This window comes from Oreochromis aureus, unplaced genomic scaffold, assembly GCF_013358895.1.
Source record: "Oreochromis aureus strain Israel breed Guangdong unplaced genomic scaffold, ZZ_aureus HiC_scaffold_245, whole genome shotgun sequence".
NCBI classification, from domain to species: domain Eukaryota; kingdom Metazoa; phylum Chordata; class Actinopteri; order Cichliformes; family Cichlidae; genus Oreochromis; species Oreochromis aureus.
The window spans coordinates 160878-187278 of NW_024108813.1; the positions used below are offsets into that span (position 1 = coordinate 160878).

A 26401-nucleotide genomic window follows, 5' to 3' on the forward strand; every position below is an offset into this window, starting at 1 on the left:
CTGGCTATTGTACCCTCTCTTGGGGTGTAACTTCCTCCCCAGGTGGCGCTGTCAACACCATCTAGTTGCCTTTACCAGTTCTCCACCTTTGTGCTGCCACATTTGCGTATATCTATCAATTAAATCTGGTTTGATCTGGTTTGAGGTCTGCCATATTTTAAATTCAGTTATTTCTCTCAGAAATTTGGGATCTAAATGACAAATCTGTTATACTGTCACTGTTTAGTGTGAATGACTCAGTGGGACATAGAAATTACAAATTTGAAAATTTGAATAAAATCGCATCACCTGATATCGAGTGTCCAAGAATATCAAAACCTGTAAAAATTGTTTACGGTCAGAATTTATAAAAACTAATTGTAAGTAAATTCAAACACGTGAGTTTTTCTTTGTGTTGAATATCAACACTTAAGACTGAGTTTTACTTTAGAACAACTAACAACTGAGTTCAGTTTGCTTCATGTTACAGTGTAAATATGTTAGTTTCTGGTGTTTAGCACTCACCCCCATCATCGCTAAGTGCTTAGAGCAGCTGGTCTTAGCACACTTCAAATCCTGTCTCCCCCCCACCCTGGACCCCCACCAATTTGCATACCGCCAGAACAGGAGCACAGAGGATGCAGTCTCCATCGCACTGCACTCTGTCCTCTCACACCTGGACAACAACAACACCTACGCCAGAATGCTGTTTATAGACTTCAGTTCAGCATTCAATACAATCCACCCTCACAACTCATCAGGAAACTGACAGACCTCGGCATCAGTTCCCTCATCTGCAAATGGTTACTGGACTTCCTGACCAACCGCCCCAACATGTCCGGCTGGATAACCGCTGCTCATCAACAATCACAATGAACACCGGTGTACCACAAGGCTGTGTGATGAGCCCTTTCCTCTACTCCCTCTTCACCCACGACTGCAGACCTGCCGATGGTTCCAACACCATCATTAAGTTTGCAGATGACACCACGGTGATTGGCCTCATCAGTGACAACGATGAGACCGCCTACAGGGAGGAGGTGGATCGTCTGGCTGAGTGGTGCGACACAAACAACCTGCTGCTTAACACCGAGAAGACTAAGGAGCTCATCGTGGACTACAGGAGGAATGCTGACCCACATCCACCCATCCACATTAAGGGGACGGCTGTGGAGCGTGTGAGCAGCTTCAAGTTCCTGGGAGTCCACATCTCCGAGGATCTCACCTGGACAACCAACTGCTCCAAGCTGGTCAAGAAGGCTCACCAGCGCCTCTTCTTCTTGAGGACTCTGAGGAAGAACCACCTGTCCTCAGACATCCTGGTGAACTTCTACCGCTGCACCATCGAGAGCATCCTGACCAACTGTATAACAGTCTGGTACGGAACTGCTCTGCCTCGGACCGGAAGGCGTTGCAGAGGGTCGTGAAAACTGCCCAGCGCATCGCCGGAGCACCACTTCCTGCCATAAAAGACATCTACAGGAAGCGGTGTCTGAAAAGGGCTGGGAAAATCACCAAAGACCCCAGTCACCCATCACATGGACTCTTCACCCTCCTGCCCTCTGGGAGGCGCTACAGGAGCCTCCGGACTAAGACCACCAGGTACCGGAACAGCTTCTTCCCCACAGCTGTCAGACTCCTGAACTCTGCCTCCTGACATCTGACCCACGTTAAACTCATGGACTGAACATACACACACCCACAACCACTAGCACTTTATCACTATCACAATTATCCTAACTGCACTACTGTATAGTTCTGTGTAAATATCATTCTGTACATATGATAATTTTAATCCTACAACTGTTTATAACTTACATAGTTCACATTTCTGTATAACTGTATATCTCAGATTTCTGTATTTTTTTATTTCATATTTATATCCTGTTCATAGCCTGTACATAGCTTGTACTCACTACAGCCTGTACATAGTTATAGTTATAGAATGTTCATAACATACTTCACACCGTGTACATTATAACATACCATAATAGACCCATTTCTGTAATATACTTACACATCTATATTATTGCTAATATATATTGTAATATATCTATATCACGGTTAAAGCACTTTCTGGATGGATGCAAACTGCATTTCGTTGCCCTGTACCTGTGACATGTGCAATGACAATAAAGTTGAATTCTAATTCTAATTCTAATTCTAATTTTATTATTAGTTAGGGTTTAGTTGAGTTTTAACCTAGTTTATGTTTCTCCTTCATCTCCTTGTTTGAGCCTCTTTCTGTTTTTTATCTCCTCGTCTGTAGGTTCTCTTTGTGTCTCGCTCCCTCTCTGTCTCGTGTCAAGTCCCAGTTCATGTGTCAATGTTTCCTATAGTTTAAACTAAACTATAGGAAGTTTAAATGAAGCCCATAAACACTACATTATATAAAGCTGATGAGCTGCTGATGAAATATTTGAGTGGTAATTTCAGTCCAATCTAAATAAGTGACTAACTAATGATGCTTTGATCCAGTTTACCAGGATCTATGACACAATGCACTTTATGATAAAGGCTTTATTCAGCCTAAAAACATGGCAGAACGTAAAACATGTGGACAAACTGAGCTGAGGTGCTTTAACCTCCTCTACATCCCTGTTAGCAGGATGAAGGCGCCCTCTTGTGTTGTGCATCACTTTCAGATTTCACTTGTTAACCTGCAGGAAGACAAAACTTCACTGAGCCTTCAGCAGCTTCAACATCATCAGTAAAGACAGATTTAAATATGTGTAATATCACACTGTGTCAGTTTGTTCACAGGAGTCACAACCTGTAACACTGATGCTGCATTCAAGGACCATTACAAACATCTGAAAGGACTTAAGAACATCAAGAACATGTGACTTGTTTCTCTGTAATGAAGCTGTTTTAGTGAAGAAAGTTGAAAGGTCACAGAGCGACTGCTGAATCTTCTGCTCTAAACATGAACTCTGAACTTTGTGATGCTTCAGGAGGAAAACTGCTTCAGTTATTCTCTCAGATTAGTTTCATATTTTCTGCATCAGATTTGAGTGAGATCCTGGAATGAAGACAGAAGAAAAGACTTTGTTCAAAGTTTGATTTATAGTTAAACCTTCCAGTTTATTCACACAATAAAACATCAACACAATATATGAATTCATTCATTAAAATCACAGTTTTTCCTCATTTGTTTGATGATTTTGACAAAAACAAACACAAACACACACACATGGTCTGCCATACTCATAAAGAGAAATGTCGACATTTTTCAATACAAATATTCCAGAAACATTTAGAGGATAGAGAAGTTTACATTTGTGGAGAAATATTTGAGTAAATCAAAATGATGATGAGCAGTGATAGCCTCCATAAACAGTCACAGGAAAGATCTCCTTTAAAAACTCAGAAACATCAAGAGAACAACTAGAAGATGTGGAGGTACCACCCATAATGTTTGACTGACAGCTGATGTCTGTGCAGAAATGATGGAGAGAAAATAAAATGAAACTAAAATACAGATTTAAACCCACAATATGAAAGACTTCAGTCTATTTCAACTTAATCAACTCAGCATCTGTTTTAAAATTACCCAATATATCTGTGTAAACCCTGAGTCCAGCATAGAGCGGCTGAGTGAATGTGGTCTGGACTCTGTGGAGGAGAGTCATGGTTTCAGAGACGCTGTAGAAGGACAAAATACCTGCTCTGTGATCCAGGTACACTCCTACTCTGGAGGAACGAGGACCTGAGACACGAGTTTGGATGTTGTTGTACCAAAATGTATCTTTAAAATCATCTACATAACAATGTAATACCCAAGATTTGTCATTATGTCCAAATTTAGATTCACTCCCTGCTCTGCTGATATTCTTGTATGTGACTGCTACATTAACTCCTCTCCCTCTCCATTCCACCTCCCAGTAACAACGTCCAGTCAGACTCTCTCTACTCAGGACCTGATATCGTACAGTGAATCTGTCTGAATGATCAGAATGAGACTGTTGTCCTTTTATTGTGGTTACTTTTCTGTTCCCCTCTGATATTAACAGCTGTTTATTTTCTGTGTTTGGATCCAGTGTGATTTCACAAGAATATTTTAAGAATCCAGCTCTGGTCTTTGGCTCTGGTGGATCTGACAGTAAAACATCCACTTCAGTGACTGTCAGTGAGATGTTTGTCCATTCCTCTCTCAGAATGTCCTGTAGTTTATCTCTGACCTCTGACACAGCTGCTGTCACATCCTCAAAGTAGCTCAGAGGACGGATATTGATGCTGGATGAGTCTGTAGACTCACTGAGTGCTGACAGTGAGGGGTAGTTGTGTAGAAACTGGTTGTGATCCTCTGTGTGTGAGAGCTGCTTCAGCTCAGCATCTTTCCTCTTCAGCTCAGTGATCTCCTGCTCCAGCTTCTCCTCAAGCTCTTTGACTCGACTCACTTCAGTTTCCTGCTGGGATCTGATCTGCTGCTTCACATCAGAGCTTCTTTTCTGGATGAGATGGATCAGCTCAGTGAAGATCTTCTCACTGTGCTCCACTGTTTGATCAGCAGACTGATTGATGGCCTCCACCTCCTGTTGAAGCAGCTTCACATCTTTCTCTCTGTCCTGGATTCTCTGCTGGATGTTTTGTCGACTCACCTCCAGCTCTCTCTGCCTCTCAGTCCTTTCTGCTGCAGCTGAGACTGTGTCGTGGCCTTTATGTTCATCCACAGAGCAGAGATAACAGATAATCTGCTGATCAGTACGGCAGAACATCTTCATCACCTCATCATGACGAGAGCAGATGTTCTCCTGGAGCTTCTTGGAGGGCTCCACCAGCTTGTGTTTCTTTAATGGAGCCACATCATAATGAGGCTGAAGGTGTTTCTCACAGTAAGATGCCAGACAGAATAAACAGGACTTGAAGGCTTTCATTTTTCTTCCAGTGCAGAAATCACAGGCCACATCTTCAGGTCCAGCATAGCAGTGATCAGCAGGAGGAGCTTGGAGTCCAGTCTTCTTCAGCTCCTCCACTAAAACTGCTAACATGGTGCTTTTCACCAGGACAGGCCTCGCTGTGAAAGTCTGTCTGCACTGAGGGCAGCTGTAGATTTTCTTCTTTTCCTCTTCATCCCAGAAGCTTTGAATACAGTTCATGCAGTAGCTGTGTCCACAGGGAATAGTCACTGGATCCTTCAGTAGATCCAAACAGACTGAACAGCAGAATTTTGTTTGGTCCATTTGATTCATGTGCTGTGCCGTTTCACCGTCTCTCAGTGACTGTCAGACAGTTTCACTTTCTCTGAACAGAAACAACCTCTGTGCTCTGAAGGGAAACAGATCTCTGCTCTTGTTCACCTCCTACAGGAAATAAGGCTCACCAGCAACTGCATTTACACCATGTTGTTTAGACCCATCCTGATACAGACACATCTGTGAAGGGAGGCGCTAAAGAAATATTCTTACAGAGCGACCAAGAGCCAATCACATGATGCAGGGTGTGGTATGTTTGATTACAGCATGCAGTAACAAGTCTCACCCAGGTAAACTGGTTTAACTGGTTTAAACTGTTAAAATTAGTTTCAACTGGGTCAGCCCAGTTTAACTTTTCTTGAGTTATGACAGTCAACACTCAGCGAGTTCATTTTATATTTCAAAAAGTTCAGCAAAGTTTTGGATGTTGTGATGAATAAAAATAAATGACACTTTATATTTTGACATTTTCTAATCTTAGTTCATTCTCCCACTTACAGAATGATGCATGGGAACAACTGACTCCACTAAATCAAACCTATGTTCAAATGAGATTACTGCCATCATCATTTAATCGTAACAAATATTTAAAATTAACAATAACAAACGTAGATAGGTCCACAATGTTTAAAAAACAAACATTATTGTGTAGTTTTTCCTGTGTACACAGTCACAGTGTCATGGCCCAGCGGCACGAGGTAACTGAGATGGACACAGGTGCAGAAACCAACCCGGAAGCGAGACAGTAAGTGAACAAAGGATTTATTTCACCCCACAAGTAAACACAAGCGAAAACAAAACGACGCCACCACACTAGTGGCGCGTAGTATAACCTAAGGGAACTAAGAGTGACCTAGACAACTCTAGGATGCAGCTGAACAGCAGAGGCAATGGGGAGGTCGAAACTGGACTATGAAGTGGCCGGGGCACTGTAATGAGAGGAGATCAGTCAGTGGGATCCAGCAGACAATCAGCGATCCTCCACAGTTAAACTGAGTTGCCTTACTTGGTTTCCGGTGGAGGGGACAGGTAGGGCGGAAGGCCCGGATGCGGTCGAGACGTGGGGAGGCAGGCAACGTCGTATCAGCAGCAGGCGGCCCAGGTCCAGGAAAGCGGGAATGAGGAAGACAAGACCTCCACTCCAGGAGCTACCTCTGAGAACAAGAAAAACAGGTAAGTCGTCACACGGGTTCTGGACAGAGCAATCACACTCCACTTGACTAACATGGGGATAGCAGAAACTCAGGCGATGAACAGTTGAGTGCGCAGGTCTGATATGCTGCCAGAATAATTGCCCACAGTTGGTCAGCCAGGGAGGAGCAACCGATCTCCGCCTAAAGGAGGAGGAGCCGCTGTTGGAGACCTGCAGGTACCCACCCAGACCATGACACAGTGGATTTTAAATGAAAACTTTCAAGTTCAATTCAAGGTTTTAGTAAAATTTTGCCTGAACTGTTCAGTAATTTTTACAACGTGTCCATGTCAGTAATTCATTCAAATGCATTTTGGTCTTAAACTGATCCAGTAAATGTAACTTTGTCTCACCTACTTAACCGAGTATTTTAGTTGTTTAACTGTCATTATAACTAAACTGAACATCCAAAGCTTTTCTCACTGCAGTTTTGTTGTGCAGTTATAGCAGCACTTTGAATCATGAATTGTTGTATTGTTTGGTGCCATGGTTCCCTTTTTAATATAATTGACGATAATTTGATGTATTTTATTGTTTATTACTCATCCAAACAATTCATTTATTCATGATGCAAATATATAGTAGACTCAGGAGTTTAACTCAGTTTTCTTGGCCTTTGTTTATCGTTTCATTTAAAATCTTAATGGGTAAAGATAATCATAATTACATATGAAATTATATGTACAAATTATATGTTACATTACACTATTAACAGCACAGATATATATATATATCACTTATACTAGTGATGGGATTTTCAGCTCTTTTTAGAGATCCAGCTCTTTTGGCTCCCAACCAGCTCTTCAGGTTGTTTTGTTGCGTTAATTAATTTATTATTAACAACAATATAAAATTATGCACAAGAGGAATTACTAATGTAAAAAAACATGTGGTTTTATTTGTATATGTTTATATATAAATATATATGGTGGCCAAAAACTCCAAAAAGCACGTACAAACTCCAAAACACATTTCTAGGGTTAACTGAACTTCCAAAACAGAGCTACCTAGATCACTTAAATTACACAATTGAAAGCATATATGTAAGGTTTGTGTATTTATAAAAGCACTCATATATATTCAAATAATTAAAAAAAAGTTCATTTTCCTGTTACTACCACACATCAAATCCGGTCGTTGGTACTTCCTGGCTTGTGTAGCCACTAGGTAACAAAAGCTCAACACTGCGCTTAGCATCCTGGAGCACTTCTGTTGTGTTTTGTATGTGTTTCGGGGTTTGTACATGCCATGGAGTTTTTACGTGTTTTGGAGTTTGCACGTCCTTTGTCTCTAGGGGCCACCGTAAATATACTTTTATTTATTCACTCCACATAAAATCTAATAAATAAATCATATAATACAAAAAACAACTATTTACATTTCAACTTTTAACTATTTAAATTTTCAGCTTTTTCCTGTTAAACAAATTTAAAGTGAAACAACACAAAACACTGCAAACCACAACACAATTAAATATAAATTAAAATATGAAAACAAAAAGTAGATGCACATTCTCTGTCATATGGGCCTGCATGAATAAACTTTCTGAATCCTTTATCATCCGCAACTGAAAATAGTTGTGGATGATTACTATACCTTTCTAATGTGACATTGTTGTCCCTGGCTCTCTTTCTCTGTTTCTCCCTCCCGCTCTGTTCCTGTGCTACTGCGAGTGTAACTACCGCTCCTCCCCCCTCTTCCCAGCGCAAAGCACAAGGCTCGCGTGTGGAACAGCACCAAGCAGGACAGACGAGATCTGCAAAGAGTGGTGCGCTCGGCCGAACGCATCATTCAATCAGAGCTCCCTGACCTGCTGTCCATCTACACCAAGCGGTGCAAGTCCAAAGCTAGGAAGATTATGATGGACCTCTCCCATCCCAACAATGGACTCTTCTCACTGTTGAGGTCTGGGAAGCGCTTCCGCTCCCTTAAGGCCAAAACAGAGAGAATGAGGAGGAGCTTCTTCCCCCAGGCTATTCGGGCCCTGAACCACGTGTAGGACTGGACTCTCCCACACACATCACTATAAGGCTGGACTCTCACACACATCACATTAACACACGCACCACCACACATTTCCTATAATTTATAATCTTTATAACCTCTTTCTGCTATTTGCACATTTTTTACTGTAAATTTCTAAGTTAATTTGTAAATTTTGTAGTAACCTGTAAATTGTAAATACTGTAAAACTTTTTTCTGTCATTTAATGGTCGGGCATTGTACAGCTACAAGCATTTCACCCCTATGTCATACTGTGTATGGTTGTGTGTGTGTGACAAATAAAATTTAAATTTGAATTTGGAGTGAAGTGGAAAAAAGTGTGAGAGAGAGGCTAAGAACCCCCCCCCTCCCAAAAAAACCCTCGCGTCGTTCACTTGTGTTCACACCGATGACGCCCAATTCCCAGCCAACATTTATATGTGGGGCCCATATGGTTTGGAAATGGGCTGAAAAACGGGCCCCATATAGGATTGTCCGCGGGTTCCATAATGGCCCCATGTTAAATGCCCATATAGGTGTTATGTTAGGAAAATTTGGGAACTAAATGGGCCCCAACTGGGCAAAGTACACAGAAACCCACCCGGGCCCCATCTTTCAAGTTTTTTGTGGGTACCATGTAGGTACCACAAAGGCTAAAAATTGGGTTTTAAGTGGGATTGTCCGCGGGTTCCATAATGGCCCCATATATATAAGCCCATCTCGGTGTTATATTGGTAAAATTGGGGGCCTAAATGGGCCTCAACTGGGCAAAGTACACAGAAACCCACCCGGGCCCCATCTTTCAAGTTTTTTGTGGGTACCATGTGGGTTCCACAAAGGCTAAAAAGTGGGTTTTAAGTGGGATTGTCCGCGGGTTCCATAATATATTGATTACCTCACTTTGCCCCACCTGGGGCCCACATAGACATGTTTTCAGGGTCTGACTTGCATTTGCCCATGTGCGACCCATATAGTTTCACCAGGTGGGCCCCATCTGTGTCACCGATACTAAAACATATATTGATGACCTCACTTTGCCCCACCTGGGTCACACAACAACAGCCTATCCTTAAATGACTGTGTTTGCCCATGTCTAACCTAGGTGGAAAACCCAAGTGGGTCGTACGTGTGTTTCCCATTTCCGACCAAATGAAGTGTTTCCCATGTTTGACCCAGCCAGGACCTACTATATGTTTCCACTTGGTTTTGCCCATATGGCTTTAATGTGAGAAACCCAAGTGGGTCCCATATATAGTAAACAATCTTGAGCCCACATAAAACATATGTCCATATTAACTTAACATAATCCATATGGGGCCCACATAGACATGTTTTCAGGGTCTGACTTGCATTTGCCCATGTGCGACCCATATAGTATGACCAGGTGAGCCCCACCTGTGTCATCACTACTAAAAAATATATTGATTACCTCACTTTGCCCCACCTGGGGCCCACATAGACATGTTTTCAGGGTCTGACTTGCATTTGCCCATGTGTGACCCATATAGTTTGACCAGGTGGGCCCCACCTGTGTCATCGATACTAAAACATATATTGATTACCTCACTTTGCCCCACCTGGGGCACACAACAACAGCCTATCCTTAAATGACTGTGTTTGCCCATGTCTATCCCAGGTGGAAAACCCAAGTGGGTCCTACATGTGTTTCCCGTTTTGGACCAAGTTAAGTGTTTCCCATGTTTGACCCAGCTAGGACCTACTAAAAGTGCCCACTTGGGATTGCCCATATGGGTTTAATGTGAAAAACCCAAGTAGGCCCCATACAAAAAGCCCAATTTGAGCCCATGCCCACATCATACCCATCCAGCCCGAGCAAAAACCAGGTGGGGCCCATATATACATATTGGCTGGGTTGCAGGTCCTGCGAAAATTCAGAAGTAGATTTGCGCCGCGAAAATGCGTCAAACGAGCGTCAAAGTAGCGCGTCTGGCGGTGTTGTCAGTTGTCAGTGTCTGTATCCTACATATAGACCATGCCATGGTCCACTTAGGGTGACCATCACCACCCAACAGGGAAGCAGCTGGGAATCCAGTGGAAGTATGATGTAAATCAAAATCCTTCTGAATTAACCATCTAACGTGGCAAAAATGAGCCGTTGAAAAGACAAAAGTTACAAAATCATTTCACAGGTTCACAGGTTGGACTGTGGTTCTCCTTTTAGCGTCTCTGCTGGAATTTTAACTGTGAACCTCTTAGATCCAAACTTCTGAACTGCTCATCTCACAGAAGACAAAAGGGAAGAACTCTGAATCTCTTCCTCACTTTTATACCTTCTCACCCTTTCTCACCCCTTCCCTCAATGGACGTCACATCTTCACACTTGGGCCAATCAGGTTGTTGACATTTAATCATCTGATATCTACCCACACCTCATCTCTCTCTCTCTCTATATATATATATATATATATATATATATATATGAAACATACACGAATACATCACGAAGATGGCCCCAACTGACAGCGTGCTCAGTGAATACCTCAGGCAGCAGAAACCCAAGAAAGAGGAGGAGGCGAGGAACCATCATGGAAGGACAGGCCCCTGCACGGTATGTACCACCGGCAGATAGAGGAGGTGGCTGATATCCAGAAATCCTACCAGTGGCTGGACAAAGCTGGACTGAAAGACAGCACAGAGGCACTAATCATGGCAGCACAAGAACAAGCTCTGAGTACAAGATCCATAGAGGCTGGGGTCTATCACACCAGGCAAGACCCCAGGTGCAGGCTGTGTTAAGATGCCCCAGAGACAATCCAGCACATAACAGCAGGGTGCAAGATGCTAGCAGGCAAGGCATACATGGAACGCCATAACCAAGTGGCGGCATAGTGTACAGGAACATCTGTGCCGAGTATAACCTGGAAGTCCCGAGGTCAAAATGGGAGATGCCCCCAAGGGTGATGGAGAATGACCGAGCTAAGATCCTGTGGGACTTCCAGATGCAGACGGACAAAATGGTGGTGGCTAACCAACCGGACATAGTGGTGGTAGACAAACAGAAGAAGACGGCTGTAGTGATCGATGTAGCGGTTCGAATGACAGCAATATCAGGAAGAAGGAACACGAGAAGCTGGAGAAATACCAAGGGCTCAGAGAAGAGCTCGAGAGGATGTGGAGGGTGAAGGTAACGGTGGTCCCCGTAGTAATCGGAGCACTAGGTGCGGTGACTCCCAAGCTAGGCGAGTGGCTCCAGCAGATCCCGGGAACAACATCGGAGATCTCTGTCCAGAAGAGCGCAGTCCTGGGAACAGCTAAGATACTGCATGGGACCCTCAAGCTCCCAGGCCTCTGGTAGAGGACCCGAGCTTGAAGGATAAACCGCCCGCAGGGGCGTGCTGGGTGTTTTTTTTTTTATATGACTTACAAGATTTAACACAAAGTTTAAACTTTCAGTTCATTACATTTTCTTTGTTATTCTTAACACATAAGATTCACATTCAAAAACTTAACACAGAATAAAACAGAGTAGCCCAGTAGTGGGACATGGTTCCAGCAACTCTGATGGTGACGGCCCGTTTGAAGCTGAAGCTCCGGCACGTGTGTCAAAAAAATCAACACACTGCTTCAGAAACACTGTGCTGAGGCTTGGTTTGTCTGAACAGAGTCACGTGATCAATGACGTCTGAAGCTTCATTCAGCACGTCACTGCTTCAGTACCTGATTCAATGATTTATAAGGAATTGAATCATTGGTGGGATTTGTGCTTTGTTTTGGTGATTTTGTGAGAGCGAATTTTGTGTGACATAATTATAGACATGGAGCCAGAAAGAGAGGACGCTCTGCCTGTTCCTGAATAAAAACCAGTTCATCAGCAATTCTGCTCCCAGGTCTAAAATGTACATAAGAAATATGATATACACATAATTATAATTATATAACTTATAGTATATTATACACAGCAAAAATGCCAGTGTTGATTTTTCAGTGTTAGTAGAATTCAACAGAGTTCTGAGTTAGTTCAACACTTAATCGAGTTAAAATAACACATCGGGAGTTGATTCCTGAAAAGTGTTAGTGTGGATTTTAGTCGTTACTGCATTTTAACACTGTGGGTAGGGATGGGTACCGGTGTCCGGTTCTGACATAAACGGTAGTAACCAGACCGAAAAGCAGCGCACATTTCTGTGCTTTATTTCGGTGCTTTTTTTTCCTGAGCCAATTCTAGCCAATCATTTTACGTTACGATAGTAGGCGGGGCCAGGTACGTACGTTCTTTTAGAGCAGAGCTACAGATTAAAAATGCCCAAGGCTAAGCGATCAAAAGTCTGGCTGTACTTCACAGCAAAAGATGCAAACTCAGCAGCCTGCAACAAGTGCTTTAAGCTGATACTGTTATACTGTCAAAGGAGGTAACACCTCAAATCTGATGAAACACCTGGCGACGCATAGCGTTTTTTTTAAAGCCGAGAAATGCGCCGTGTTTGATAGCTTGCTGCGAGACCTCACACCGTGCACATCTACTGCGGGTGTGGTGCCTGTTATCGGACCGGAGTTAGCAACATCCCCCAAAAACCCGAAGAGGAGAGTCCTGGCCCCTAGCCCTGCCAGTGTAACAGAAATGATGACGGATGATGATGTCAGCAGCAGCCGTTCTTCTCTGCGTGAGTAGCTTCATGTTGTTCGTGTGTAATTAACGTTGAGTACGCTAACCACATTATTACATTAATGCATGTAAGGTGAACTAGCAAACACCGCCATAGTTACATGCGGCTGTCTTCTTGTTTGATGGCAGATACTCCCTTCACCCTGGCCAAAAAGGCTAAAATGACCAAAGAAAAGTGGAAAACAGTTAAACATGAGAGGTTTTTGGACAAAGTTTGTGTTTTTCCATTGTTTAAGCACTGCTTCCAGCCAAGAGGATACCATATATGCCCTATAGCTGCAGAAAAGGCTAACATTGTTATCTTTTACAAAAAAACAGCTGAACATGAGAGGTTTTGGACCAATTTTGTGTTCTCCATTCTTTAAGCACCGGTTTGAGCACCGTTTAAGCACCGGCACCGTTTCAAAAGTACCGGTTTGGCACCAGTATCGGATAAAACCTAAACGATACCGATCCCTAACTGTGGGTGTTAAATTAGACCACACCTTCATTTCCTGTGGAGCTTCGCATTTCAGAATCTTCGGTTGCCATTTTTTTCTTGCTGCTGGGGTAAGTTTTATTCAGTTAAATATTAAGTTTTAGATTGATGTTAGAACAAGTAACATGATAACTAGTAAAAAAAAAAAAAAGTATTTATATCAAAATACATCATCTTTAAGTGTCATATTTGAATTTTAACTGTTTTTGTTAAGCTGGGCTACTGCTAGCTAGAACTCTGCAAAGTACCAGTTACTTTCCTAATATTCATTTAGCATAATCTGGCTATTGGCAGACTGTAATGAATATTACTTGTTAATATATGTCACAGTTTTTATTAAATGCCTTGTATTTATTTTCGAATTAAACTGCCAAAGCCTTAGGGTCAGTGGTCCCAAACTCGAGGTGAAGAAGTATAATGCAATTTGGCCCTTAAAGTGGCTTTTTTTTGTCATTAGCCAAAAATGATTTAATATGAAGGCAATAAGGGCAGAGTGTTACAGGCCCTCATGGGCAGTGTAGTCCATGCTGCAGGGAGAACGTGTGGGACTGCCCCTCCGTTATGTGTTTGAGCGCGAGAGAGGGAGAAAGTAGGAGCTGTTACCGAGGAGAAATGGAAGAAGAAAGCACGTAAATATAATAATAACCACTGCCACCAAAATGAGTGCCTGGTTGTAAGAAAGCTGTTAAGACTCGACTGTACACTGTGTTCGCTGACAGTAAAGCTACAAGCCCGACAACCCAACGTATTAGCCAGAGGTGTCATTACCACGGTTCAGAGCCGCGGAGGTAACAAGAGAGTACAAACATGTGGAGGGATTGGCTTTGTTTGTTCAGTGAGACTCAAAAACTAATGTGTACACTTATTTCTGCCTTTTTATTGTGTTAAATATGAACAAAATTACAGCAGAAGTGCTGCAAAGTGTCTGACCAGAAAGAGAGGACCATTGTGTTCATTTGGTAGTTCAATTAAAGGCATTGGTTAGTTAAGAGTGAGAGGGGGGAAAATGCATTCATATTTGCAGTTTTGTCTTGTTATACAATATTTGAAATTTAAAAACGAACAAACCAAACGCTACATTGTCAGGAATATTTGTGGGTGTTTTCTTTGTGGTTTCTGGTTTTTTTACTACTTGAACACTGAAGTGGCCCTCCAATGAGATGACAGCTCATTTAAGTTTGAGACCCTGCCTTAGGTGAACTAGGATGCTTAAGGGTAACCTGAGAGTATTTTTTACACTGTAATGGCCCCTACATCTTGTTAATTATGGGAATTTCATTATTGTGTGCATTTCTGTAGCCAGTAGGTATTTTTCTTTTTTCTTTTTTTTTCTTTTTTTTAGATTTACATTTTTTCGTGGTAAATTAAGCATTTTCTAGTCTAAAAATGAATAACAGGGTTATATTAGGGTTTGTTAGAGAGTGGGGTTTTTATGGCTTAAAATATATAAAAATAATAAAATAGAAATATGGTTTCTACTAACCCCTGCGCTAATTGAGAGAATACTGTATTGCAGTCATGTTACACAGCTTGTACTACTTTAAAATGGACCAAGGATGTTTTTTCTTAACAAAATTAATTTTAGCTCAGTCTAAAGGGACTAGACATGCTAGATATTTTGCGAAGAAATGGTGTTATATGCTGGACCGTATTCTACTCTTGGAAGGTGGTGATATGCTGGTTCCTGAGAAGAGATGAAGTAATCAAAGTCAGCTTTTCAAGACAGCCCCAAGACTCTTCGCAACTTGTGTTCAAATGTGAGGCCGTTGTCAGGTGATAAATGCAAGGAAGAGGCACTCAACTGACATGAAACGTGTCAAAGACAACATGAAGGTGACATTTCAACATAGGCAAAAAGTGGTTCAAGAACCTGCCACAGCTTCTACTGTCCTGGACCTTTTCCCAAGATTTCTGGATACACCTGGCTCGGTAAGGCATAAAATGATTTAATGACAGCTTTGTGGTTCCTTTGTTTGTTTTCTTGTTAATGTGTTGTTTCTGTTGTTACACTTTGTGTTTAAGATTGACCAAGACTTCACAATGCTGTTTGTTGGGGAGGAAGTGTCTGCTAAGTTCCTTGCAAAGTGGCCAACATTCTTCAAGCCAAGGATCATTAAAGATTGCAAAAATCTATCTCAGAGTACAGAATTGGATGAGCTGCTCATTTCTGCACAGCGTTACTCTGACGAGGGTGGTAAGTGTAAGTTGGAAATGGTAGATTTTGCATGCCTTTACAGCATTTGCTTAATTCCCACAACACAATATATCACTGGACCATACTGGTAAACCTTTACTACAAATTGAAATACAGCTGTCCATTTTCTAAATCACATTGGGTTTCTGTTCATTTCTGTATGGTATGAAAACAAGCTTACAAACATGTTAAACCTGAAATGACATTTAATGTAGTTTGACCACAAAAAAGTTACATAATCTTACTATTGTTATGACTCGTTGTTACTTCACTTGGTGGCCAGAAGATTTTAAGTCTCTAGAAATGAATTTTTATACCAAGGCACTGGAAAACTGCCTTATTTGAAAAATTATCAGGTGTCTAAAATGTCATCATGGTATTACATAACGTGGAAAAAATGGCTGCTGTGGTCCTTTAAATGACAGTAATTGTGATGATCCTAATTTCTATTCTGTAGTTTGGGACTGCGAGGCGGCTGCCATCTTTTGCTGCTTCACTTGTTACCTCCAACATCTAAGGGAAGGACGTCTTCAAAGATTAGCACATCAGATGCTAATCTAACCACCTAATGAAATTCATCAAGGTATGGTTTTTAGAACTGTATATTTCTCTTTTGATGAGAACAGATGCAAATGATCAAGGGCTGATATTTTAAGATGGCAAGGTGATCCAACATGCAGCAGATGTATCTATCCCAGACAGGCTTGGTGTTGCAGGACTGACATGTCATTGTTTCTATTAAAACTAAATGTACACATTGAAACAAAAATAATTGTCTTGTGAGTGAAACATTTTAATATTGTCATAATTTCAGGCAGCAATGCCTCAACATCAGATTATCAATTTTGTTTAATGTGAATCACTTGGTTTCTTTCTCTCTCTCAGGTGGGAGGTAGAACGGAGGCTTTTCTTAAGGCTGGCCCCACCCGGCCATTCGTCCTGTGTGTTGGAGAAAGAAAGAACATCATCCAAAGTTTCTACCCAAAGTTTCTACATTGTCCTAGATCAAAAGGTCATTTCCTGTGTGACACAGATGGGAGATGCAGGTTTTGACAAGGCAAAACTTTTCAAGGCACATTTTTTATTTGCTGTGTCCTTTGACAAGGCATTGGACAACTTCTACACATTCATCCAGACCACCGTCTATGGCATTGATGTTGGCAGCGTGAAGGAGAGTCCTCGGGTCAGCAAAACAAGAGGAAGTCTTCACTGTACAGTTTAAAGACATTCACTATTCAGCACTTTGACTGGAAATGTTTATCTGTTACATTTGCAAGATACACCACACAAGTTGCTCAGTGTTATTTAGACATTTAAAGTTCCAGCATGGTTTGTACCCAGGAAGGTTTTTACGTTTGACCTGTGGAGAGCCTGGATGTTCATTTATCTTTCACACGTACTCTGGTTACAAGCGGCACTTATTCCAAGCACATGGAGACTGTGTTCACTCTGAGGTCATCAGTAATTTTGAGCCTGTACCTAACGATGGAACCTCTGTTTCACAGCCTGTAAATGTGGCTCATCCCATGACAATAACTACACAGGTTCCAGTTGAAAAAAGGCAAATACTGAACATGTGCAGCTCTGTTATTGCTCAAGTACAATCATCAGGAGTTCCTGAAAGTACTGTGCAGTGTTTAGTTGGTTCATTGGAAGAACTGGTTAATGACATCCATGCACATGCAAAACAATCTGGTGTTGACTGTTTGTCAACTGATACATCAAGAGAAACCTTAGAAAAAGTTGAGAATTGTTTTGGTCAGCTTGAAAATCCATTTTCATGTCTTAACACAGAATCTAAAAGGATAAGACATTTTGAGCAAAAATGGAAAATAGTTGAACCCATAGAGCATGTTCTTGGTGTGCGTTTTGATGTACGCAAAGATAGAACAACAGGGACATACAGGCAAGTTCCTGTCAATGATAAATTCATGTACGTTCCTCTCATGGGATCCCTTTCATCTATGCTTCGAAACAGTGAACTTTGTAGCAGTTTCCAAAAAACAAAACTAAACATGGAGGGATTTTACAGAGATTTAAATGACGACTCCTACTTCAAAAATCACAGTTTATTCTCCCAACAAGAACATGCTCTCCAGATCCAGCTCTACTATGACGATTTTGAAACTGCTAATCCTTTAGGCTCAAAAAGGGGAGTGCAGAAACTTGGTTGTATTTATTTTGTTTTGAGAAATTTGCCACCAGAGTTAAATTCTGTGTTGATGAACATTCATCTTGTAGCCCTTTTTCATTCAGAAGACTTAAAAAATATGGGTTTGATCCTATCCTAAAGCCACTTGTTGATGATCTAAAGATTTTAGAGACTGAAGGAATGCAAGTGCCCTTTTCAGCCACACCTGTGAGAGGTTCGCTTTTTCATATTACAGGTGACAACTTGGCTTTACATAGCATTTTTGGTTTTGTTGAATCATTTAGTGCAAACTATTGTTGTAGATTTTGTTTAACTGATAAGACAGAGTTGCAGTCAGTTTTTAGTGAAGATCATGTAGGCTTAAAACTGCGTTCCAAAGAACTTCATTACAAACACTGTGGTGCCATTCAACAAAATCCTGCTTTGGCCTCAACATTTGGTGTAAAAGAAATTGTCTACTCAATTCACTTCGGCTGTTCCATATTTCAGACAACTATGCTGTAGACATAATGCATGATCTACTAGAGGGAGTGGTGCAGTATGAGTTAAAGCTTGTGTTTCAGTACTTGATTAAGACCTCTTTGATATCCTTGAATTCATTGTCACAGAGAATTATAAGCTTTAACTACGGATATGCACAGAGAAGGAACAGGCCAGGTGGGCTAAAACTGGATGACAACAGCAAAGATCTTGGGCTTAATGCTGTGCAGTCATGGTGTCTTTATGAATAGCCCATTGATTTTTGAGATATCGTTTGCAGAAATGATGGCCATTGGAACTTGCTACTTTTGTTAGTTCAAATTGTGAACATTGTTTTTCACCCATTATAACTCATGGCATGACTTGCTATTTGAAACATCTGATTGCCGATCATCACAAGGCTTTCAAATCTCTCTTTCCAGAACGGAATTTGATTCCAAAGCACCACCTAATGATCCATTACCCACGCTGGATTAGAAAAATTGGGCCACTCATACATATGTGGTGCATGAGATTTGAAGCAAAGCACAAGTTCTTTAAAAGATCTGTAAAGAACTTTAAAAATATCACAAAAACACTAGTAAAAAAACATCAGAATCAATTAGCCTTTCATTTTGAAAATTTTTATTTTAAAAGATTACAGTTTGGCTCCATTAATGAAGTCTTGGCCAGCAGCTTAAAAGGCAGTGAAGCACTGAATAAAATGTTTGACGTTTCTTCTAGTGTTTCTGCAACTTCCTGGGTCAAAAGTTATGGTACAGAATATCAAGTTGGGATGTATGTTTGTTCTGGTGTTGAAAATGAGATGCCTTTGTTCAGTAAGATTGTCAATATAATTGTTAGAGATTGCAGTGCTTATCTTCTAACTTGTAAGGTCTCAACAGTATATTTCAATGATCACTTAAATGCATTTGTTATTGAGGATGGATTAGATGTCTTTGCACTGATCTCTGTAGATGATCTGGTGTACTATAGACCTTATGATAGGCAATTTTCAAATGGCACTGATGACAAAATGTACATTGTCCCATACTGTAATTTTGTATAACTTGTTTACTTGTGGTGTATCTGAATACAAAGTATTTTGGAACGTTAATGTCTTGTATTTCTTTGTAATGGGTAGATGTTAGGGGTTAATTGTAGCAGTAGAGATATTGGAGATTAATGGGAGTTTATTGTAATCTGGTGGTATTAATGATTTGACTGACACTAGTGTTAGTGTTAGAAAATTAACACTATTCAGAGTTGAAATTTTAAACACCAGGGCTAGTGTAAAGTACTACCAACACTATTCGGTGTTAATTTTTTAACACTTAACACCAGTGTAGAATATTTTTGACACTGGTCAATGTTACTCAGTGTTAATCTTTAACTCTGTGCAGTGTTAAAATAACACTAGCTCATTGTTAAAAATATAACACTTTGAAAAGTGTTAATTTAACACTCAAAAGAGTGGACACATATAGACACTTTTCTAGTGTTAAATTTAACACTCATAGTGTTAATTTCACACTAGTGATTTTGCTGTGTATATAAACGTACCAGTCTGCTGGTTAATTACATAATCAGGTGGAGGCAGTGACCTCACAACCTCCTATAAGCTTTAAATTAAGTTTATTTATACCCATAGGTAAATTTGCGGAACACTGGACCAGCTCTTTAGCCTCTCAAGGATACTTGAGGGTGCATGGGAGTTTGCCCAACCAGTCTACATGTGTTTTGTGGACTTGAAGAAGGCATTCGACCGTGTCCCTCGGGGTGTCCTGTGGGAGGTGTTGCGGGAGTGTGGGGTGTCTGGCCCATTGCTACGGGCCATTCGATCCCTATACAACCGTTGCAAGAGTTTGGTTCGCATTGCCGGCAATAAGTCGGACTCGTTTCCGGTGGGTGATGGGCTCCGCCAGGGCTGCCCTTTGTCACCGGTTCTGTTCATAATTTTATGGACAGGATTTCTAAAGCGCAGCCAAGTGGCGGAGGGCTTTCACTCGGTGGCCTCAGAATCTCATCTCTGCTTTTTGCGGATGATGTGGTTCTGTTGGCTTCATCAGGTGAGGGCCTCCAGCTCGCACTGGAACGGTTCGCAGCCGAGTGTGAAGCAGCGGGAATGAGGATCAGCACCTCCAAATCTGAGGCCATGGTTCTCAGCCGGAAAAGGGTGGAGTGCCCACTCCGGGTCGGGATGAGTTCCTGCCCCAAGTGGAGGAGTTCAAGTATCTCGGGGTCTTGTTCGCGCAGTGATGGGAGAAGGGCCGGAGATTGACAGACGGATTGGTGCTGCGGCTGCAGTGATGCGGACGCTGCACCGGTCCGTCGTGGTGAAGAGGGAGCTAAGTGTAAAAGCGAAGCTCTCAATTTACCGGTCGATCTACGTCCCTACCCTCACCTATGGCCACGAGCTGTGGGTAGTGACCGAAAAAGAACGAGATCGCGGATACAAGCGGCAGAAATGAGCTTCCTCCGAAGGGTGGCTGGCCTCTCCCTTAGAGATAGGGTGAGAAGTTCGGCCATCCGGGAGGGGCTCAGAGTAGAGCCGCTGCTCCTCCACATCGAAAGGAGCCAGTTGAGGTGGTTCGGGCATCTGACAAGGATGCCTCCTGGGCGCCTCCTGGGTGAGGTGTTCGGGCATGTCCCACCGGGAGGAGGCCCAGGGCAGACCCAGGACACGCTGGAGAGATTACATCTCGGCTGGCCTGGGGCGCCTTTGGTGTTCCCCGGATAAGCTGGAGGAGGTGGCTGGGGAGAGGGAGGTCTGGGCTTCTCTGCTTAGGCTGCTGCCCCATGACCCGGCCTCGGATAAAGCGGATGAAGATGGATGGATGGATGGTAAATTTGCTTTACGGAACAATAATAGCATTTGGCCTCCCTTCACAAACACACACACCTAATGAAACCTGACAAAACACATATTTAGTAATTAAACAAAATGAATCAAATCAAAAACAATTGTTATTGAGTTCAGTGACAGCAGCAGGGACAAAGCTGTTTTATAATGCTTTGTCCTGCATCTTGGAACTAGAAACCTCCGTCCTGAAGAAAGAAGCTAAATCCACCCGTAGAGGATGGGAACCATTTTTAAGGATTGATTAAGCCATCTGTGGTACCTGTTTAGAGTACAGGAGTCTAAACAGGCCTGTGACTCATCTATCAGACAACTGGACCATCTCACTAACTGATTCAGTGAATGTTTCTCTGTGACAGAGGTCTGACTGAACCATGCCACCAAACAAAAAGATAAAACAGACTCAATAAAAGAACAATAAAACAAAGTTAAAATCTTTCAGTCAGTGTGGAAATGAGCAAGTTTCCTGAGGCAGTAAAGGCACTGGTGACCCTTTTACAGACCGATTTGCAATAAAAGTTCAGTTTTTCATTGATTATGGTCCCAAGATATTTATATGATTGCACTTGCTCTATTTTCTGACCTTTAATTAAAGTGACTCTGTGCCCATTTTGTTGTTTCCTAAAATCAATAACCATATCTTTTGTTTTAGATATGTTCAATTGGAGATAAGACTCCTCCACCACTGAACAAAGTCATCAATGATTGGACCGTGGTGAGTTTCACCCTCTTTCAGTAAGCTGACAATAACAAAGTCATCTGTAAATTTAATGATGGCCCTGTTTTCATATCTGCTCTGACACATGTTTGTAAAGAGAATGAATAATAAGGGCGATAAGAGACACCCTGGAGGAGAAGCTGTGGAGGAGAACACTGGGTCAGACAGAACCCCATTTATTCTCACTCTTTGTGACCAAAAGATCTAAAATCCAGCAAACCAGGTTTTTCCTGATTTCAAACTGTTCTAAAAGTCTTTTAATTAAAATATGGGGCTGTATTGTATTAAAAGCCGAAGAAAAATCAATGAAAAGAAGTCTTGCAAAAGTCCCTTTACTCTCTACATGTTTAAGAATCAGATTTAGAGTCAAAAGCGCGTCCTGCACTCCTCTGTTGGGCCTGTATGCAAATTGCATTGGATCCAGCTGATATTCAATCTCTTCCATAATCACATTTCTGATGATTTTTTCAAAGACTTTCATGACAACTCAGGTGAGGCAACAGGCCTGAAGTCATTCAGGACGTTTGGACGACTAGATTTAGGGACATGAACGACGACAGCTTCCTTCCAAAGCGAGGGCACATTTTGTATTTGAAAGGATTTATTAAAAATAACCTGAAATTTAGGACTGAGTTCTTTAGCACAAGATTTAATTAGGCGCCACTAATGTTATCAGGGCCCTGGCTCTAGTTCACATTAACTGTATGAAAGGCCTTTTGGACATCGCTGAGTTCAGTGATGAAGTGTTGAGTATCTTTCAGTTTCTGTTTCAGTTCAGAAGAACTAAAACGAGCATAAAGCAAATTCAAATCTCTGTCTGACTTAAAACCGTCTACAATGATCTGACTGCTGCTCTGGGGATTTTGAAACCCTGATATGGTTTTCATACAAGTCCAGGCAGACCCAAAATTTTTGCAGCAAATTTGCTTTCAAGAAGGTTTTTGTAGATCTGTTTTGCTTTCAAGAGCTCGATTTTCAAGTCTTTGGTGACTGCCTGAAAGTCAGTAACAGCCCCCTCTTTAAAAGCCTGTCTCTCTTTCCTTAAACAGGATTTGATGCATTTGGTGACCCATGGCTTATTGTTAGGGTACACTTTAGCACGCTTAAGGGGTATAATCATGTCTTTACAAAAACTGCATATGAGCTAACATCCACCAAAGCATCAAGACTGAATTAAAACTTCCCAATCTGTAAATTTAAAACATTCCTGCAAGGTAAGCACAGATTCTTCTGACCACATGATTGATTGATGATAACATAATTTTTTCACCCCCCAAAAATTCATGTTCAAAGCAACATATCAGCCCGATATCACACAGAACTGTCACATGACATCAAACACAAGCTGTCAGCTCTGCAGAGTGGGCAATCATAATGAAGCAGTTCATTATAAGCTGCAGACTCAAGCTGCTCTTCATATATTTGACCACCAGATGTCACCAAAGAGGACTGTGATGAAAGCTTCGAGTAATGAAACGTTTTTCATTACAAGCTTGGCCAACTGACTACAATCTACAATAAACTAATATGGCTTTTCAATCCTCTCTTCAATCACTTGGTACCACCAGGAACCTTTAAATGGGCACTCAAGCTGCCTGGAGACTGTTTTGTCGTGCACATCAGAGAAACCACAGGTAAGACAATCTTATCCAAAAGGTCAGTGTAACAGTATTGTTTTCCACCAGCTTAACCAAACTTCCCACACTAACTGAAATTTCTTTTCTCAGGCAAACATTAAACAGCAGCAGCTGGAAAACTGGAAAACCTAAAGCCAAATAATCAATAAAACATAACAAACTTTTGTGCAGTGTGTATTGATAAACTGAGCATAATTAAACCTCAGTGAAACCACATATAAGTTCTGGTAACTGGCACATATTTATGTTTAATATGTTGTTTTATATTTTGATCAGTTTCAGGTGTTTGTGCGACTGTGTTAACCATCAGTAAAACCACATATAAATCACACTTCTGTGTTTAACAATTACAACACTTGATGCTGTTTTTCTGATTCAGGATTATGTGTGTGATGAGTTGGCCACACAGTTCTTATCTTTCTGCTTCACACACACACAAAACTGCCGAGGTTGAAGCTGGCTTCAGTCTCTTTCTACCCCAGGTCTCACCACATTTCCAAAATGTAAACTCTGAGTCTCATAAGAAATGTGGTTCAAAAAGATGTGATGATCTATGAATGCATCCTTACTGAAAGCTAAAGATGTCCAGCAGACAAAAACAGCAGCTGAATGAACAGTTATCATGAGCGAGTGTACAAACACTATCACAGGAAATAACAGAAATAAACTGTAGTTTCCATTTATACCTGTAGTATTTTTTCAGCATCTTCCAATATGTCAAAATTTGATTTCATTGTATCTTAAACAAATACAAACTTCTTTCTTTTCCCAGAATTTAGACAAATGAACAAAAAATAAATGATTATTTATTTAGGTATTAAAATAGGAAAAATCAGTTTAAATTAGAGTTAAAACAAGAAATTAGCACAGAAATGCCAAAAGACAAAAACAGAAGAATAAAGTGTCATTAAAAATGATTCAAAAACAGTTGTAGGAGCAGTTTTATGAACCATGTTCTGTTAATACAGGGAGTGCAGAATTATTAGGCAAATGAGTATTTTGTCCACATCATCCTCTTCATGCATGTTGTCTTACTCCAAGCTGTATAGGCTCGAAAGCCTACTACCAATTAAGCATATTAGGTGATGTGCATCTCTGTAATGAGAAGGGGTGTGGTCTAATGACATCAACACCCTATATCAGGTGTGCATAATTATTAGGCAACTTCCTTTCCTTTGGCAAAATGGGTCAAAAGAAGGACTTGACAGGCTCAGAAAAGTCAAAAATAGTGAGATATCTTGCAGAGGGATGCAGCAGTCTCAAAATTGCAAAGCTTCTGAAGCGTGATCATCGAACAATCAAGCGTTTCATTCAAAATAGTCAACAGGGTCGCAAGAAGCGTGTGGGAAAAACCAAGGCGCAAAATAACTGCCCATGAACTGAGAAAAGTCAAGCGTGCAGCTGCCAAGATGCCACTTGCCACCAGTTTGGCCATATTTCAGAGCTGCAACATCACTGGAGTGCCCAAACGCACAAGGTGTGCAATACTCAGAGACATGGCCAAGGTAAGAAAGGCTGAAAGGCGACCACCACTGAACAAGACACACAAGCTGAAACGTCAAGACTGGGCCAAGAAATATCTCAAGACTGATTTTTCTAAGGTTTTATGGACTGATGAAATGAGAGTGAGTCTTGATGGGCCAGATGGATGGGCCCGTGGCTGGATTGGTAAAGGGCAGAGAGCTCCAGTCCGACTCAGGCGCCAGCAAGGTGGAGGTGGAGTACTGGTTTGGGCTGGTATCATCAAAGATGAGCTTGTGGGGCCTTTTCGGGTTGAGGATGCACAACAGGTGTATCTAACAAAAATGTGGCCAGTGAGTGTACATGGTACTTTTTAAATGGACAAAATGAACTGCACTGGCAGCTGCCCAGTGCCACTATGAATTAGTTAAATAATCACTACCATGGATAGTTTGGTGCATGATGTAATTAAATAAATATTACAAAAAAGATTCTTATAGCCCTCACTTACCTTGATAATGTTTTCAATCTCTAAGTCCTGTTTGTCTTTCTCTTTTCTGTCTTCTCCGTCTCATGGATAGTCAAGTCATCAGATTGGCTGCCCCTGCTGCTGCAGCTGCTGCGGGCGCTCCCGCTGCGTTCCCGCTGACTGTTTTCCGCTGGATCCGTCTCTTCAGTTTGAGTTCATGGTGAAGGAAGACTTTCCGTCACTCTGAAGACGGAGGGCAGTTTGAATGGCTGAATACCAGATGTAAAATCTTGGGTGTACTTTCCATTTAACTTTCCGAGTCAGACTGAATAGGATGGGTTATCTTAAAAAAATGAGGACTGGTGTAGCTTTACAGAGTAATTGAATGCATGTTTCAGAAAATATGTTAATCCCTTTTGGATAAAGTGGCTGACTGACCTCCACCTGCCGGAGCACCTCTCTGAGGGGTTCAGTAGCCGATGCCATCAGCTCAGTATGGAACGCACCACTGACTGGGAGAGTTTTGGTCCGCATGAACTTTAGGCGCCGAGAGTTTTCCTGGAGGAAATCCAGAGCCTGAGAAGTCAAAGAAGACAGCAGAAATGACAAGAGCAGCTCTAACAACTTTTTGATGGTTGAGAGAAGACAGAAAAGAGAACACAATAGATTCACGGTATATTAAAGCAGCAAGAATATATGAATGCATTACCTGCTGGTGCCCTGCAATAACCCTGCCATCTGGAAACAGGTAGTTGGCCACAGAGCACACAGGATTCTCCATCCCCAGACTCTTGCAGTGCTCTTTTGCCTGCAGACAGGCATAATTATACTGATCCTGAGGTCTACCAATGACTGACAGCATCCCACTGGGAACCAGTTCTGAGGCCTTCTGCATAGTCTCCGCTCGCACCAGGCTGAGATGCAGGTGAAGGAAAAGGAGGCTGAACAACAGAAGAAGAGGATCAGGGAGCTGGAGCTGACACAGCAGCAGCTGGAAGTT

At 41.7% G+C, this 26401-nt stretch overlaps 2 protein-coding genes across 3 annotated transcripts; both read right to left on the bottom strand.

Moving 5' to 3' along the window:
- Positions 1-2543: 2543 nt before the first annotated feature.
- LOC120436840 (E3 ubiquitin/ISG15 ligase TRIM25-like) lies at positions 2544-25578 on the bottom strand. Of its 2 annotated transcripts, XM_039607689.1 has the most exons (4): positions 25444-25578; positions 6181-6328; positions 4380-6103; positions 2544-3001 (listed from the first exon to the last, which is right to left on the bottom strand). In XM_039607689.1, exons 3-4 carry the CDS (start codon positions 5169-5171, stop codon positions 2984-2986), a joined length of 810 nt encoding a protein of 269 aa, XP_039463623.1. In that variant the 5' UTR covers positions 5172-6103; positions 6181-6328; positions 25444-25578; the 3' UTR covers positions 2544-2983. The 2 variants fall into 2 exon arrangements, with proteins under 2 accessions (XP_039463623.1, XP_039463624.1); XM_039607690.1 differs by having other exon boundaries at positions 4380-6328.
- Positions 25579-25605: 27 nt separating this feature from the next.
- LOC120436842 (malonyl-CoA-acyl carrier protein transacylase, mitochondrial-like) lies at positions 25606-26401 on the bottom strand. Its single transcript, XM_039607691.1, has 3 exons — positions 26111-26401; positions 25840-25977; positions 25606-25644 (listed from the first exon to the last, which is right to left on the bottom strand). Exons 1-3 carry the CDS (start codon positions 26294-26296, stop codon positions 25606-25608), a joined length of 363 nt encoding a protein of 120 aa, XP_039463625.1. The 5' UTR covers positions 26297-26401.